Here is an 18,578-nt window from a genome sequence, read left to right on the forward strand (position 1 = left end):
GTCATTGACATTTATGACGAGACGCACTTGTGTGGGCTATCCCATTACATTCTGTCAGAGGGGGGAAGTTATTTTTTTTAAATGGCTAGGAAGAACCATGATAGTGTGCGAGTGAGAATCTGAAATTAGCACAAAGCTACATTCTTAAAATATAGCCAAAATGGATCTAAGGACGATATGATGAGCCTTGAAAATACAGCTTCCTGTATTTTTCAGATCAAGTTTGATATTTTGAAATGGAGCGACCGTTATGTTGGCAGTTGTTTTAAAAATATAAATATAGGATGAGAAGTACGTGACGAGGTCAGTTCGTGACCTTATTTCAAGGCTAACGACTTGGACCCACAAAACTAGGCTGTGTCAACATCGACGGACAAAGTGTTCTTGTTACAACGCTGCTTGGAGCTGCTACAAAAACAGCGGAGAAGTTTCTAGCTATAGTCTTTTGCGTTGTATCAAGGGGTGTTCCATCGTCAAGTTCACTATCTCGAGTTCGACGCACCAAGTGCACGGTACGTGTCTTCTATTTAGCATATATATATATATATATATATAAGTACACTAACGTTGAATGTTTGTCTCATACTTTCTTATTGTCTGTATTGAACGGTCCCTCTGCTTTTCACTGTTTCATCTTTAAATCTATGCCTCGACTGTACATTAATGATGAACCATATTATGCACCTCAAGGGGTCGTGGCAACATTGCTCTGTGAAGCAATTAGTACACAGTTTATTTGTTTAAGCAGAATGTCATTGATTTATCATTCCTGGTTGTTTCGAATTCGTATGTCAGAGCGTTTTGACATTGAGTTCGAATAGGACAGCCAAAGTGTGTATTACAGAACATAAACGTTACAGCTTCAGTCGCAATATCGTGCTACACCCAGTCCACATTTTGTCGAGAGTCAACTTTCTTTCCCACGAACATGATCATGTCTCTTTCGGTTGTGTGTCATCTATTCTAGGAAAATTTTATAAACGTATATCATTCAAACCAAATATAAGATCCCCGTAGGGCATAATATCCTGCAGCTGTCTTGATATAAATGAAAGTTATGGTATTACGGACGTCGAATGTTGTAATATGTATCTTGTCTAGAGACAGTTGCGATCATCGTCCGCCCCTTGACACTCCCGATGTGTGATACATGTCCGATATGTTGCAACTTGCGGGACGGCAGTCTGCCTGCAATGGGATGGGCGATCGTGATACTATGTTCGAATAAGTGAAAGGATTGAAAGTTTAAAAAAAGGACGGTAGCAAGTACAAAAGAATAATACAACACCCAACACTTGTCGGTGCAATGGCCAAGTGGGTAGAGTGTTCGCCTTGCATACGGTAGGTCGTGAGTTCGAACCCCGGCCGGGTCATACCAAAGACTCTAAAAATGGTACATACTGCTTTCTCTGCTTAGCACTCAGTATTTGGGAAAGAGTATGGTAGTTAAACACACACCACTATCAGTGGACTAGCCCCCTGCTGTAGTGACTTGCACAAAGTTGTGTGGCCCAAGGGCTGTGGAACCGGAGATGGGCGCCGCCTTATGCACCTTCGGTGCGGGAAGGACTTTACTTTTTTTAACAACACTTTTCACTGACATTTCGGCTAATTTCAGCTGCCTTTATAATTATATACACCAGGGTGTAAAGAACTCTGCGACTCTGTGTCGCATGGTAGTGTTGCCACAAGAAGATATGCGGTTCCAACCGTGACAGTCTATATTCCAAGTTTTCGACTCGACCGAAAGTTCATCTGTGACGGTAATTGAAATATAAAGATTATATTCCTAGCACAACACTATCATAGTCATCTATTGATATTTTGTATTGCAACATCAAAAACAACACATAGTGATGCCACACTTAAGGCTTTACTATGTGCATGGAAGTAGCGTTTAAAATCCCCAGTTTTTTTTTTTTTTTTAGGCTACACCAAGTAATTTTTATGGATGACGTCCTTTGGAGACCCTAAATCTAATGCGAGAGCGCGAAAAAAACACAAGAAGAGCCGAAAAAAACAAGATGCCTAGATTAGAAATATAATAGTCGACGACACATATTAGGACACAAACTGAATGAGAGAACACAGTGTAACAACTAGCAATTCTTTTATTCATCATGAAAACAGCAATAGTTTGAGTGAATCAGTTGAAGTTGAACAGCAGTTGTTGTCCTGTCCTGGTTCTTTCCATATCCCATTGATTTGTGGCACTGTCATAACTCTTTGGTCATAGTTACAGGAAGCGTAATTTTTTTTTCTGGGAACAGACCAAAATCAATGCGCGCGCGGACGTCATCCATAGAAATTACTTGGTGTAGCCTTATATATGACTGGAATGCTTGTTTCTTCACTTGCTCCAGTAAGCCGGTGGGAGGATGGTGCTGGAGGGCCTGGCCGAGCCGGACCTGCCGCTGTTCTCAGTGGCGGACTACGTGGTGTTCTCTCTCATGATCTGCGTCTCCGCCGGGATCGGCATCTACTACGCCTTCTCGGGAGGCGGCCAGAAAACAACAAAAGTTCGTGCGTTCGTTCCTTGGTTCGTTAGTATAAAGAATGGTTTTATTGGTCAGAAATTACCCGAAACGGCAGCCTTTCTGGCGCTGAATTGATGCAGGGTTTACAGGTTTCACATATAATACACAACATATACATATCTTATCCACACTTGCACTTTTGTGGAACTGTCGCAAGGGTCTGGGCGGCTGCCATTCGGCGCCACCAGGTGACCTCAATACGACCTTTCCCAACCGAAGTCAGGTGTAGTATAGTAGCAAACAAACTCTTTGCATCTTTATGCAGAAAGGAACAATACATACAGACTCCCGGACTTTAAGCCTTTTTCAGTACGCCTGATCCTATATGTTGAACATTTGACTTTATAAACACGTGACCCCAGTAGTAGGTCAAAGGTTCCTGGAAGTCTGTACCTCTCCCTTCTCGGCGTGTTTGTTTGCTTGTTTAGTGCTTGTTGCATCAACATCGAAAGTAACCAAAGTATCTACATGTACATTAAACTTGGTAATTTGTGGCAGTTGACAAGGAATTTTGATAAAAACTGCCACGAATATACATATTCTCATATATTCTTATCTCTTCAGCACTTTTAACTGACAGAAAGTCTGACGTAAGTAAGTTAGTAAAAGTGCTACTTTGTTGTATTATCTTCAGGAATGGGGTCGTGTGGGGCAACGGCAGAGCGTTCGGCTCAGAACCAAGAGGTCCCGAGTTCGAATCCTGTCATTTCACCGATCTTGTGCCCTTGCGAAAGGCTCTTGATATTACACGACTTTTCTCACTCCACCCAGGCTCTTTACACGACTTTCCTCACTCCACCCAGGTGTGAATGGGTACCTGACTTCGGTTGGAGAAGGTCGTATTGAGGTCACCTGGTGGCGCCGAATGGCAGCCGCCCAGACCCTTGCGACAATTCCACATAATGCAAGTGGATAAGATATGTATATGTTGTGTATCATGTGAAACCTGTAAACCCTGCATCAATTCAGCGCTAGAAAGGCTGCCATTGCGGGTTATTTCTGACCAATAGAAAACATTTATTTATTTTATTTAGGAGTTCCTGCTGGCGGACCGGCAGATGCACGTGATTCCCGTGGCCATGTCTCTCATGGCGTCCTTCATGTCGGCCATCACGGTTCTGGGGACTCCGGCGGAGGTCTACACACACGGCACCATGTTCTGGATGTTCTGGGTCACCTATATTTTCATGATCGTGATCTCCGCACATCTCTACATGCCTGTGTTCTTCAACCTGGGCGTCACAAGTGCCTACGAGGTACGCAAATAGGTTTTGACATATCATAACAATGGAAAGCTAGAGTTGCATTTTTCTATGAATTAAATTGCGTTCTAAGTGAGCACTAAATTTAGTAAGACCTAGATATGATCTAAAACCTATGCCTGTGATTTCGGGAAAAATATGTAGAGTTCCAACAAGGCACGTACACAACCTTCTTTCAGAGATCTATATAACGTTCTGGTTTTTAATTTTCTGGAGATAAGGGGGAAATATTCTGAACACTTTCTCATGAGGCTTTTTGCATATTTGCTCATTTTTTGACAATTTCATAACAATAACTCCATTTTTCTGTGTTTAAAGGCCTACTTTGAAATCTCAGCAAAATGCACCATGTTGGATATGTCCTACATTTTAAGCAGTTACTGGATTTATAGTAAAGTTGTGTATGCTCAGTGAAACAACGTGCTCCCCCTTGTCGTATGTATCTAGATCTATTTCTGTCCTAACATGTATGATCGGGTCGATGATTCGATATGTCCTTCAAATCTTAAGTGACCAGAGATGTAGGTAATGTGCAGAATATTTTTCTAGGTCTTCAAAGAGAGTCATGATCCGGGAAACCGTCCTTGACTATGATTTAAAGTGTAAACTGTGACCTTAGTAGTTCAAAGGTTAGACCTTTCTGTGTAAATGTGGCACATGCCGTACATATCGTACGTACGTGGGGGCACCCATGGTGGGCAGGTATTTCACTCCCTGTATTTTTAAGACTAAAGTGCGCATGCGCATGAAGTGTCGTTACGCATGGGTAGCTTTTCGTTATACTTTCAACGCCAAGGTCTGCCTTTGGAATGGACTATTATATAGGGGTGTAATCGTGAAAATGGGGAATGGGAAGATGAGGGAAGGAAGAAAGACATAATGAAGGAATATGGAAGTAAAGAGTGAAAAGGAAGACAACGAGAGAAAAAGGAAACAAGCCAATTACGACAGAGACTGCAATAGAGAGAATGAAATAGAGAAAAAAAGATAGTCCGAAGAGTGAGAGAATGGGAGCAATGGAATAAGAAAGATTGGTAAATGCATTGCATGTACATGTAAAGCACCCTTTCATCTGAGGTCATCATAAAAACGACAAGTTCAGGGCCAGCAGTCGTTGACATGTACAGCGTGATCCCAGAACCATAAATCTAATGCGACAGAGCTATGTCATTTCTCTTGGCTTAAACCATGAAGTGATTTTTATTATACAGCAAGGTCAAACGCCACAGCGGTCATGACCTCCATGCTATGGTTATTTCTGGGATAGAGGCAAACATATTGCCGTCTTCTCCTTGACAAAATGTCAAATCTATTTCCGTGAAACGGTAGCGACCAACATGAGCTCGAGCGAGTACATTGTATTCGGGTTGATCAATATTTATACTTATAAAAAAAACAATAGGAGAAAGTGACTCTCCCAGATAATTTTGGAACATACCGTTGGTCTTCATCATGTTATCTACGAAATAAACATTGATGCTGATATGATAGTTATCTGGAAATGCTGTATAGTGTTCACGACCGATGGCATGACAATTCATCTGTAACAGTTTCCTATAAACAGATCAGATGAACACCCAAGATCACGATGCACACTCCTTTATTCCAGTGCCGGTCAACACAACCACTTCTCAGAACACCTCAGTACCATCTCAGTACCCCCGGTCATTGACCCCGGACCTCTCCCCGTTCTGGGCCCTACCATTATCTAGAGTCGGGGGTGAAACATATCATAACATCATCACACAGATTATATAGACCTTTCTCACGCGGCGGCCATGATAGAATGAAAACGAGGCCCTTGTGGCAAACATTAGACCGATCCTAACTGTCAATCACAATTACCAGTTTAGCCAATGATTACCTGATAATTAGAGAATCGACCAATGAGGAAGTGGCTGCATGACCGTCAAATATTTGCATTTCTTTGTTTTTATTTTGCATTTCTACGCTCTGACAGAGGAGGGCGGAGACTATGGGATCGGTCAACGAAGCTCTAAATTGCTGCATCTTTTTTGTACATTACATTAGTTGTAATAATGATACTTGGATATCATATTTTAAAACTTAATGTGATTTAGGAGGAAAACTAAATCTGTACATTATTTTGCTTCTTTGCCTCATTGGCCTCGTCTTCATTCTATCATGTCCGCCGCGTGAGAAAGGTGTATTGTTGGAAAACAATGAAAAATTTCCCTTTAGTTATCAAATGTTAAACAGACGGCTGTAAACTTTGTCCGTCAAGAAAGTTGCCATTAGGATAACGCTGATATCAAAAGATTTATCAAGTATATCATTATATAGTCGCTATTTTCATTTCTAATTCATGTGCCGCCTCCAGTACCTTGAGAGACGGTTTTCTGTGGTAGTCCGAAGACTCGGTTGTGCCACATTTATTCTGCAAATGGTAAGTTCCTCTCTCAGTCTAGGTTAAGTAGAAGACGAAGTACATTTTATTGTAGACTGTCCTTTGTATACATGTATGGTAGCGACAAAATAATTGTTTTCAGTTATGTGTTAAGTAAATTCCCCTACTTCAGATACCTAAATAGTAGAGAGAAATTCATATTTCTTACAGTCTTCGATAGACCAACTCTGATCAATAATACAGCCTCCTAGATTTATACAATTACGAGAAAACGAGAGGAAGTCGAAAGTACTAGAGTAAGCTAGATGTTTATATACTCATGAATATGTATATAGTTTTTAACATGTGACCTTTGCTTAGCCCAGTGGGGCAAACATGTACAATAAAGGTCTTCACTCATTAATCAAATTCCTGTGATGCATATCCATGTCGCTAAAAGATACTTTTGTAGGTTTGAATATGTAAATAATGTGGGTTTTTCTTACATTCTAGACGATATACATGGGGATCTGTCTCTACGCCCCTGCACTGGCTCTGGAAGAAGGTAAGTGGATGGGGATAAAGAATTAGGCCTAAATAAAGGACACTATGAGTGGAAGGAATAATTATAGATAAATGAGGAAAGGAGAGAGAGAGAAAGGGATGGAAAGAGGAGAGAGATATTGTGTGAAATTTCAAAACTGTCCTTTATATTTTCTCAGTGACTGGCGTGAACTTATGGGGAGCCGTCTTGACCCTTGGCATTGTGTGCACCTTCTACACTACAATAGTAAGTATAGACGTGCAACTTATTGCTATTTAGAGTACATGATAAAAACATGATATTCATAATTTTAGATGGTTATTTGGAAGATCATCAATTCTGGTATACGTATCTATGTGTTCCTGCAATATAGTCAAAACGTTCCATTTCTTTCCATTGCCATGTATAGCGATTTACACTCAACTGTCCTTCTTCTACGCCAAAAATAGTTACTCAAGCAACTGGATAAAATTTTGAAACAGTCAGACGTTTCAGACAGCATCCGCTGTCAGTGACTGAGCTGTCTGAAACATCTGACTGTTTCAAAATTTTATCCAGTTGCTTGAGTAACTACTTTAGGCGTATCTTACTACCTGGATGTCTAACCTTCATCAACGTGTCCTTCTACTGTAGGGCGGTATGAAGGCGGTGATGTGGACCGACACGTTCCAGGTGTGTGTGATGTGTATGGGTTTCCTGGCTGTGATAATCCAGGGGAGCATCAACGCAGGCGGCTTCGGGGAGGTCTGGAGCAGAAACCTGGAGGGAGAGAGGCTGACTTTCTTCGTGTGAGTTCAGGAGGTATTGCCGGTGTCATAGGAACATCTGATCTGACTCTGACACCTTTACCAAGGAGAACACTACAGTCAATTTTAAAGAAACATATGCTATGAGACGTTAATGAAGGTTGGACATCCAGGTAGTAAGATACGCCAAAAATAGTTACTCAAGTAACTGGATAAAATTTTGAAACAGTCAGACGCTGTCTTTCGTCAGTGACTGATGTGACATATGCTATGAGAATTCGAAGTGATTTTCTCCAACATGCCAATTTGACACCTTTCCAAGGAGAGTGCTGCAGTCTGTGAAGCACTTCGACAGAACAACATTCGCTAGTTGGGCAACCATGGTTGTTCATGTTACAACGTCTACATGCCGAACCAACAAATAGATAGATAAACATATCATATGATTAAATAAGGTAGTGGTCGCGTATAGAAGGATGATATTCCCCATCTGTAGTTTCCAAATGTCGTGGCGGAAAAGATATTGATACAAAGGAGGAAATTCCAATGCAACAGAAACCGCGATAACTCCTATCATATCTAAAAGACAACAACTCCTTACATACCAACGTTAAAAGGTGTCTAGCTATTGTTGACAGTTGTTTTTGCCACTGATTATTGATAAGTACAAACACTTTACCAGCCATGCTGATCGGAGTCCCACGTGTTCACAGTGCGTTCTTGGACAGCCGGGAAAAGGTAATCATGACACACAGGAAATCTTACATGTTTAAATTTTCTACCCCAAAGATTCAACCCTGACCCGAGGATACGTCACAGTACGTGGAGCGTTCTGATTGGTGGAGGGTTCATGTGGACCGCGGTGTTTGGGGTGAACCAGGCGCAGGTCCAGCGCTACCTCAGCTGTAAGAACCTCCGCAAGGCACAAACGTAAGGACGATATGTTTTCGATGTCTAGAAATGTTAGAATTACGGTTTACATAGCTCACATGCATCATAGAAATAATAGCAGATTTCTGAAACGTGGGTCTTTTCGAAATGGTTTGTTTTTTCTCTGAATACAATTAAATGTTTCATCCTAAATTATCTACTAATATCCCATGAACATACATTTCAAAGTGATGTTGATTCAGTCTTTTTAATGCACGTGGGCAAATAAAACATTTTGACATCATTAGCGGCATTGTGTGGCGCAATCGGTAGGGTGTTTCGCCCAGAACCGAGAGGTCCCGGGTTCGAAACCGCGATATGCCCCGATGCTGTGCCCTTGTTATATTAGGAAAGGCACTTTACACGAATTTCCTCCCTCAACCCAGGTGTAAATGGGTACCTGATTTTGGTTGGGGAAGGTCATATTGAGGTCACCTGCTGGCACTGAATGGCAGCAGCCACCCTTGCAACAGTTCCACAAAGTGTGGAGCAAATATGTATCTGTTGTGTATTAGCTGACTGTAAACCCTGCAGCAATTCAGCACTGGCTGCCATTGCACGGGTAATTTCTGACCAATAAACTATTATCATTATTATCATATATTTCATCGATACAATTTTGTTGCAGAGCCCTGTACCTGAACGTGCCTGGTCTGTTCGTTATCGTGTCGCTGGCGTCCCTGTGCGGCCTGGTGATGTACGCCCTGAATAAGGACTGCGACCCGGTCACCGCGGAGTATCTCAAAACCTCCGATCAGGTACGAACCTTTCACTGCGTTACGAACATTTTTGACTCCAGTGCGTCCCCTGGCGACTCTATTCGGAATCGCAACTGCAAATTGTGCATACGGCTAACTGCACATTCATCGAAGGTGATGCTACGACTCAATGTCGCAGGATTTACATGCAGGTAGACAACAGGCAAGGATCTAAGACAACATTTACGATAACAAGACAGCTAAATTCTGCACGATACGTGCACGACTATCTCAAAAATGTCATCAGTTTGCGATCGCACAACGACCATACGACGAATGTGTCAGGGCTCTTCCGACTGTGTATGTCACAATGGAAGGTAATATAGAAGGTAGCAATCACCAGCGCCCCCTATCGTATTCTAAAGGGATAGCTATGCAAACTTGTCACGTTGTTATCACTGTAGGCTTCAACACTTGGTCGTAATTTCCCTGCAGCAGCTGTGCAAACCCTATCACTGTGTTTACCTTCATGGAAGGGAAAATATTGTTTTGCGTCGTTTCTTCTTTCCTCTGCCTATCTTCTTCTTCCGTACCAAACAAATAAGGTCAACGACCTGGACCAGAGATGGTGTCCGACTACATCATGAAATAACTGGTAGAGGGTTCTGGTCCCCATTTATATGAATGTGTCTGTGGTAGAACAGACAGAGCAGTAGTTTGTTAGACTAGACCATGTAAACATAATGTATTTGCTTGCAAATGTAACCTCTCTAGTTTTGCCCCATCCTAGCTGATAGATGACCTACACGGTGTCCGACTACATCATGAAGTAACTGGTAGAGTGGTCTGCCTCCCGGGCCCCATATATATGAATGTGTGTAGGCAGAATAGATAGAGCGGTAGTTTGTTAAGCTAGACCATGTGAACATAATGTATTTGCTTTCAAATATAACCTTTTCTAGTTTTGCCCCATCCCAGCTGATGACCTACACGGTGATCGATTACATCATGAAGTAACTGGTAGAGGGATCTGGTCCCCGTTTATATGAATGAGTCTGTGGTAGAACAGACAGAGCAGTAGTTTCTTAGGCTATACCATGTAAACATAATGTATTGGCTTGCAAATGTTACCTCTCTAGTTGTAACTGGTAGAGAAGCCTGGTTCCCGGGCCCCATATATATTAATGTGCTTAGGTAGAATAGATAGAGCGGTAGTTTGTTAGGCTCTGACCATGGAAACATAATGTATTTGGTTGCAAATGTAACCTCTCTAGTTTTGCCCCATCCCAGCTGATGGTGTCCAACTCAGCATGAAGTAACTGGAAGAGGGGCCTGGTTCCCAAATATATGGATGAGTAAGAACAGACAGAGCAGTAGTTTCTTAGGCTAGACCATGTAGACATAATGTGTTTTCTTGCAAATGTAACCTCTCTAGTTTTGCCCCATCCCAGCTGATGCCTTACACGGTGATGATGCTGCTCAGTTGGCTACCTGGTCTCCCCGGGCTGTTCGTGTCAGCTGTGTTTGCCGGGGCCCTCAGGTAGGTCCCTAATGCTACGTTTCATGTTCAGTCCGCCGAGAGGTCTACTAAAAAAGGATGTCCTTGTTATTGGAGATTTGCTACTCGATCTCCCAGCTGTGCTCCAATAAGCACTATTTACCGGTGTCCTTGGCATAAGACGCTCAAATCTGAACTCCTCAAGGGTTTTGCGGAAGTTATCGTTTCCTGCGGCATCACTTAAGTATATGTCCTTGATACAGAAAATTATTTCCTGACTTCACAAGAGTGCTTTGGTTACATTCAGAAATTCAGTAACATCACCTGTCCTTGAAAAGCAAATCACACTAATCTTTCTTTTGCATGGAACTAGTTTACGATAGAAAAGTTAGTCACACTGATGCATCACTAACAAGTACAATGAATTGATGAAAAAATACGACGTCTTAGAAAGCAATTTCCTTAAGCTGGCTTCTTGCCAAGCCTCCTTAGTAGATTGAAAACATGAACAAGTCTGTGAAGATGGGTTCATTGACCTTTCTTGGGTTCTTCAGATTCCTACCACGTACATTCTATTGGCGGTTGGTATCAAACGTGAGCTTTCTTAAGCTCTAGTTCCCGATATGTCACCTCACTGATTAGGTATCCCATCAAGAACTGAACTCAAGGACATTTACGGTCATTAAACTTTCAACAATGTATTGATAAAAGATGCGACAGCCTAACTGGTGCTTTCGTAAGCTCTAGTCATCCCTGTGTCACATTATCAAGCTTTATTTACATCGAGAAATAACCTCAAGGCCAATGAAGCACACGGTCATTGAACTTTATAATTCAAGATAGAAATGGAATAGCTTAAAATAGGCCCAAGGTATCTCTAAGCTATTTCCAACGAAGTCACGAACGTAAGTGCCTCTCTCATCACAAAGAACCTGTATAGTCAAAGTCTATCAAACTCACACTACGTGCTGTGTGTTGATCAAAGAAGCGGCAGCGTAGATGGAGTTAAGTTTAAAAATCAGGTCCTTTTAGCTCTTAGACTGGTCGCCTTTATGTACTTATATGAGATTTTACATCAAGAAGTACACTTAAGGACGCATACGGGCATTCAACTTCTTAAGCAGCTTCAGATAAGAATGTGACATATTTAAACCGGTGTTTCTCGAAGCTCTTTTTGATGTTACTTAATTACATTTCATATCAGAAAGAACCTCAGTTACTCTTTAACGTATACAGTCTATCGACCTTATAAAATGTGATATATTTTGATCAAAAGTATGTTAGATTAAATGGCGTTAAGCTTATAATAAGATTCTTTTAGTCCCCAGACTTGTTGTCTCGATGCCACCTTATCAGATAAGTAACTTCCATCGAGAACTTGACTGGAGGACGTATACGGGCATTCAACTCGAGATAAACACGTGACAGTTTAAACCAGTGTTTTCCTATTAGTAAGCTCTTTCTGAACCTAGGCGCTTGATTGCATTGGTTTCTTATCAACATAAGACCCTCAAGAACCCCAGTCTGTGAATACACCAACTTCCTTTGATGTGCAATGTATAAGAATTGCAATGTATATGCCCAAATGTAGATGGAGTTTTTCCAAGCTCTGTCTGATTTTCCACAAGGACAGACCCCAAGGAAACATACGGTAACTTAATTTCCCAGGTATAAGATCAAACTTGAGACAGACTAAAACGGGATCTTTCAGCTCAATGCTCTTTTTCAACCAACTTAATTTCATAGATGATCCATCAACTGCTGATCTCTTTGAATTATACGGCCGGCCGCTCAACACGTCCCTCATCAGTCTATGAGCTCTGTGCGGTCAGTCAACTTTCTATGACGCACAATGCATTGATAAAAGTCCGACACTTTAAAGGGAGTTTTTCTTTACTCAATCTCAATGTTTTCATGGTATCTTATTGGATCTTCCATAAAGACTAGCCTTAAGACGTACTAGTATATGATCACTCAACTTCTTAGGCTCGTATGAATAAATATAGCCAATTTTTTAGATGATCAGTAAACTAATGGTCTCTTTGGAGTCTTCTGGTTGTCGCTTAACAAGCACCTCAGTTTAGGATCTATGTAAGGTCAGTCAACTTACCACGACGGACAACATATAGATAAAGACCCGACAGTTGAAATGGAGATTTCCCATGCTCAATTCTATTTTTCCCACTCTACCTTGTTGGATTGGCTTACATGTTTATCAATTCAGAGTTTTGGTATAAAACCTGGTTCTACAGTTCTTTCCTTTCGTCACTGACGAAAGATAGCGGATGCTGTCTGAGACGTCTGACTGTTGAAAAATTTTATCCAGTTGCTTGAGTAACTATCATTTGGCGTCCCTTATCGGATCTTCCACAAAGACTAGCCCAAGGGAGTACTAGTATACGGTCACTCAACGTCGAGGTATAAGATCAAACATTCAATAGACTAAAATGGGATCCCTCTAGGCTCTTTTTCAACCGAGTCAATTTATTAGATGATACATCAACTACTGGTCTCTTTCGAGTATTCTGGTGGTTACTTAACAAGTACCTCGATCTATGAGCTATCTATCTATCTATCGGCCACTGGGCCGGGACTAAAAAAGTATATACATCATTATGAGCTATGTTAACTTACTGTGATACACAATACATTGATAAAAGATCCGACAGTTTAAATTCAGTTTTTTCCATGCTCAGTTTCTACCATGTTATATTATTGGATTAGGACTAGCCCAATGAAGTATAGGGTCACTTAACTCCCGAGGTGTAAGATCAAACATGCAATAGACTAAAACGGTATCCCTCTGGGCTCTGTCAACCGAGTCAATTTCTTAGATAACCTATCAACTACTGATGTCTTTGAAGTATACCACCAGCCAATCATTCGACTCATAATAATGTTTCTGTATGTGTCCCGCCAAAGAAAGCGTTTTGATTTAACCTTCAATAATATTAATTCGCCCGGTTACATAAATCCGTCACTTTGAAAAACAGTAATATATTTAGTGCATCACCCCCAAGCATATACAGTTTAGAGTTAACAGGAGTACATTATACTGGGGGATTTTCGGTTGGACATCTGCTTGGACGTATCTTTTCAGGGTGGGGGAATTATTTACCCTGGTGCAATTATACACGGTACAATGTACACTGTATGGCCACATCTATTAAACATATGCATAGTACAAAATAGAGGTATGGAATAAAACTTAACATCCCAATTACTGATATTATGTTAAATTGGCTACATATATCGTGCAAATGATCTATTGCTTGGATTGACTTCTTGTTGTCATGAAACTGTGCTGTTTGTGTCCTGTTGTCAGCACGATGTCGTCCGGTTTGAACTCCCTGGCAGCCGTGACGTTGGAGGACTTCATCAAGCCTTTTAAGAAAGACCTGTCGGAGAGCCAGTACACCAACATCTCTAAAGTACTGGGTGAGATTTCGCTACAAACTTTGCACCCGTCTAAATGAAGTCATAGAACTGTCATAGAATGAAACTCGTTGCCAACAAGTACAGAAGGGGGATCTTTACTAGATAGCACACAGCTAGACTTCGCAAAAATGATACTGTAGACGCCAAATACAATTTGCTCAACCAACTGGATATGATTGTGGTATATCCAGTTGCTTGCAATTGGATAGCTGCTATCTGGCGTATCTTATTACCTGAATGTCTAACCTTCATGATGTAAAAAGTTTGACAGTATCCAAAAGTCTCCATTAACAGTATTTAGTTTTTACTAGCTTGGGTGCTATACTTCGTAGTTACTGCTGGCCCGCCATCGCTTAGTGCCTACTACGAAAAGAGAGTTAGTGGTAAATACAGAGGACGGCACCCAGGCTATATCTCTATGGCCGGTATTAAGTAAAAACCTACAGTTGGGATTATCAAATGCTAGTAACTATAATATCATGGTGTTTTCCATGTAGTGGCGTTTTATGGAGCACTTATGATTCTGCTGGCCTGGGCGTCATCGTTCATGGGCGCTGTGTTACAGGTAAGATGTTGGTCTACTATTATTATAGTATAATGTCAGAAGCTATGAACATCTAAAAAGAAATCAAAGATCCCATATCTCCGTTAAATATTTAGTTGAGTTTTTGTAAATTTCTGGACAAGATATAACACATGTCTATCACTTGCTCTGTCCACACAACACTGTAATGACAGTCCAGTAAAAGGATGAGCGGCCTCAACTGGAAGAGATCTTCCTACCTGGCCGAACGGATCTACTCTACTCACATGTCGCTTTTCGCTTTCCTGGCTTCAGCAACACCCTGACTCCACCCTTCCCGTTTTTCTGTTCTCTTAGTGTTTCACTTAGTGTCATACCTGTCCATTATCTTATATAATCCTCCCATATTTTCCTTTGCCTACCTGCCTTTCTTCCTCCCTGGACAGTTTATTGCATACGTATATATACCGTATATGTATGCATATATACCGTAATGTGACGAAACTTTCCTCTTCTGCAGGCCGCCCTTGGTATGTTCGGTATGGTGGGTGGACCTCTGCTGGGGGTCTTCTCGCTCGGTATCTTCTTCCCCTGGGCCAACACAGCGGTGAGTAGCTGTGTTGCATGTAGCTTATGCTTGGTCCCAATTGGAGAAAAGGGGTCCCGCTGGATACTTCATGGGTTGTTTTTTTGCACTTTCGAACGTGATTGACGTTGTTGTAGGGTGTCACTGTTGGTAACATGTGTAAATTTCTTTTATCACATGTTCTTTCAGGGTGCCGTTGTTGGTATCATATGTGGGTTCCTGATGACCTTCTGGGTGGGGATTGGAGCTCAGATCTACAAGCCCATCGTCCCGAGACCGCCCGTCACCATTGCCGGATGCCCATTGGCCAATCACACAATTTCAGGCGTGTCCAACGTCACGAGCACTGCAGCCAGCATGGTGACAGATCTGTTCGAAACAACGTCAGTGGAGGATCTTGTGGCTAGCGCAGGCGAAAGGTTGGTATCGATAGTAGAAATAGGACTTTATTGCACGGCAATTGTACCCGGTACAATGTATGGCAACAGCTATCAAAACATAATACAAAACAGAGGTATAGACTAAAACTTGACATCCTAAGTACTAATACAATAAGGGATAGCATAAGTCTGTGATATAGTGTTACAATCGAATGGGGCTAATCATTCGTTTCGGTAGTTTTTCTGATGACAAAGCAGTCTTTTATGTATGTACCTATCTTTGGGTGGTTTGTGTTGTTGCATCCAAAGATATATTCAAATTTGTCGGTAGCATCGATAGTTAAGGCCCCCATTCCACTAGACGGCGATTGCGCTGCGCTCTCGCTGCGACCTGAATCAGATTTGTGTAATCCTTGATTTTATGATTGGAATATCATGCAAAATGTAAAAGTATGACTAAAAAGACAACAAAACACACATAGCGTAAGAATATTTGTTTCCTATCTATGAATATTGTAGAGCACTCTGTCAAATTTTTCCGCGCGCCGGTTTATAAATGTTGCATTATTATATATTTCCGTGTATCCCCAGACCCGCTGTTGCTGAGTTCTACAACATCTCGTACCTGTGGTACGGAGTGATCGCCGTTATCGTGGTGGTGACAGTCGGACTGATCGTCAGCTTCGTCACAGGTAATCGATTGCCACTAGTACAAATGGTCTCATTGGCCAAGTGGTCCTTATGTAGATGCCACTAGTGCAGGTTTTACTGTACTTGAATACTATGACATGTGTGTGAATGCGTAAACTATCAAAAAAAATATATCATAATATTTGTATATGTACCTTTGACTTACTTTGTTCTGAACATGGAACATGGAACCCCGTGGAGCTGGATCCATGGTTGATCTCGCCGTTTAGATATGTGCAATGTTCTCATATTCATCTTCTCTATACTGAATACCGTAAAATGTATCATCTATGCTATTATATGTGTTCTTACCTTCTGTCTACTAAAGATGGTCTTGTCCTGACATCATTTCCAGGTCCCCAGGACCCCGCGGAGCTGGACCCTCGGCTGATCACGCCGTTCTTCGACACGGCGTGCTGCTGCTGCCCGGGCGGGTGCAGACACACTCTGCGGTGCGGGGTCCGGCATGACGACAGGGTAGGCTTCTTTATCCTTTATTAAAGATTGCAACAAGACAATACATAGTGGAGCGCCAGGCAGCCAAGCTGATGTTGCGGGCCACTTAACATTACAATTACATTGAAATGCAAGGGTAGGCTTCAGATTAAATGATCTGGAAACGTTAACATGCTTTACTTAACATAATTTGTTATAGAATCATCACTCAGTAGTGGGGAAATGTTATAAAGAATTGGTATTGGGTAATCCCTCACGCACGCACTCAAGCACGCTCATTCATTCATTCATTCACTCACTCACTCACTCACTCACTCATTAATGCACATTCTCACTCGCTAACTCCCTCGGTGATGAAATAGGTACTAGATATCCTCAGAATACTTAATATTTAGAGAAAATGAAAATAAAAACTGCACGTCAAACGGTATCATGATGTTACTAAACATCATCTTCATCCTTACATCTTTTCTTCTGTTTTTCTACAGGATGTGTGGACTCAAAAAGAGAAGGAAGAGAATGAGAAGGAGATGAAGAGGAGAGAGAGTCTGAGGATTGCGAGGAAGGAAAGCTTAAAGATGGCGAGGAAGGAAAGTCTAAAGAACAAGAAAGAAGATGGCGACGTAGAGAAAGTCGAGCTGAAGGATAAAGATGCAAATGTAGAGACACCGACCATTGACAACAAGGACTCTGCTGCTTAGATATACGGAGCGGAAGGAATTGTTGTCTTCTTTTCCATCTCGAGTATCCCAACCCAAATGCTGTCTCATTATTCACTATTGTACTTGTATGTTTCAATTTTCCTGTGGTGATGCCAATATTAGCAGCTCGCTAGAGTACATCTCAAATGTTGTATTGTTGAAGGGTGGCTGAGGAATTTTGGGATGTTTTTGAAAAAACCCTCTCTTAAGCTTTATAAACCTTCCTCAAGCTTAATTTTTTTCAGGTAGTACGTTATAGCAAGGTGATAATTTATGCAAATTAGTATGATGTCATGATTACGTCATCAAGATTTATAAGGCCACGCCCCTTTAAAAAGAACGCTCTCCTTGGCTTGTGCTTCGATGTTCATCAATATAACTTTGCAGGAATGTACATGATAGTAATACTTAAAGAATGACGCGTGTCTACGCGAATATTTTGAAATATCGATTTTTGGCGAATTGCCAAAAATCGATATTTCAAAATATTCGCGTAGACACGCTTTTTATGTTGATTGATAAAAAACAACTTTCTTCTTCAAATGTTACAATGGATTTCAAGACAATGAACAATAGAGCTACATTAGTGGACTCTGTTTTCAGAATTGGATTCAGTGATGTTATGATAAATGTATAATTCTAACCGTCATCCGTGTCTTGCATGAAAGTAATATGCATGGCGGATTTTGATGAAGTAGTCATCATTTGACTTGTTGGTATTCTTTTCTTAGACGACGTAGATTGTGGGAGTTAGATGTGAAGTGGTAAGGTATGACAATGTTTGTAATAGTTCAATCCAAAGAAGTTATCAGTGTAGACATGTAAGAAGGAAAGTATCCTTGAAATGTTGCAGAATATCTAGGTTATGATTTAGGTGTCGATTTATGACGTCAGGTGTCGAGTTATGACTGTTATTGTCGGCGTTCCTGTATGGAGCTAGCTATACACTATCATATGTACATAATGAAAAATACAAACAGAATACAAACCAAAATGGTCATATGCATACGAAACACTCTCCTCAAAAGCATAAATAAAAGTTACACGGCGAAAAACGAAGCTACAGAGATAAGCGATGTGAGAAATCTTGTTTTGGGAGGTTTCAGAATCCACTCATCTAAACGGCTGCATCAAACAAACCAACAGCTTACATCAAATTAGCAGGTTTGCCAGGCTTGAGCCAAAACATAAATATTACATCTAATAACAGCATTCCTCTCTCAAATCATACTCATTGAATAG

At 41.2% G+C, this 18,578-nt stretch overlaps 1 protein-coding gene across 1 annotated transcript; it reads left to right on the forward strand.

Annotated features, from left to right (window-relative positions):
* The first annotated feature begins 240 nt into the window (after window positions 1–240).
* On the forward strand, window positions 241–17,405 carry LOC136421829 (sodium-coupled monocarboxylate transporter 1-like). Its single transcript, XM_066409397.1, has 17 exons — window positions 241–512; window positions 2,364–2,519; window positions 3,572–3,793; window positions 6,141–6,206; window positions 6,660–6,711; window positions 6,869–6,936; window positions 7,324–7,478; window positions 8,226–8,366; window positions 8,995–9,124; window positions 10,516–10,604; window positions 13,888–14,000; window positions 14,498–14,565; window positions 15,044–15,130; window positions 15,299–15,528; window positions 16,081–16,181; window positions 16,535–16,656; window positions 17,124–17,405. Exons 2-17 carry the CDS (start codon window positions 2,379–2,381, stop codon window positions 17,334–17,336), a joined length of 1,998 nt encoding a protein of 665 aa, XP_066265494.1. The 5' UTR covers window positions 241–512; window positions 2,364–2,378; the 3' UTR covers window positions 17,337–17,405.
* Window positions 17,406–18,578: the final 1,173 nt, after the last annotated feature.

The sequence above is a fragment of the Branchiostoma lanceolatum genome, chromosome 16, assembly GCF_035083965.1.
Source record: "Branchiostoma lanceolatum isolate klBraLanc5 chromosome 16, klBraLanc5.hap2, whole genome shotgun sequence".
Taxonomy (NCBI): domain Eukaryota; kingdom Metazoa; phylum Chordata; class Leptocardii; order Amphioxiformes; family Branchiostomatidae; genus Branchiostoma; species Branchiostoma lanceolatum.

Bases quoted from the DNA above. Each gene is read 5' to 3' on its own strand.
- LOC136421829 (XM_066409397.1), top strand. From the start codon at position 2,379: ATGGTGCTGGAGGGCCTGGCCGAGCCGGACCTGCCGCTGTTCTCAGTG. The intron at 7,479-8,225 runs GTGAGTTCAGGA...TCTACCCCAAAG, and splicing joins GAGAGGCTGACTTTCTTCGT to ATTCAACCCTGACCCGAGGA. The intron at 15,131-15,298 runs GTGAGTAGCTGT...ATGTTCTTTCAG, and splicing joins TCCCCTGGGCCAACACAGCG to GGTGCCGTTGTTGGTATCAT.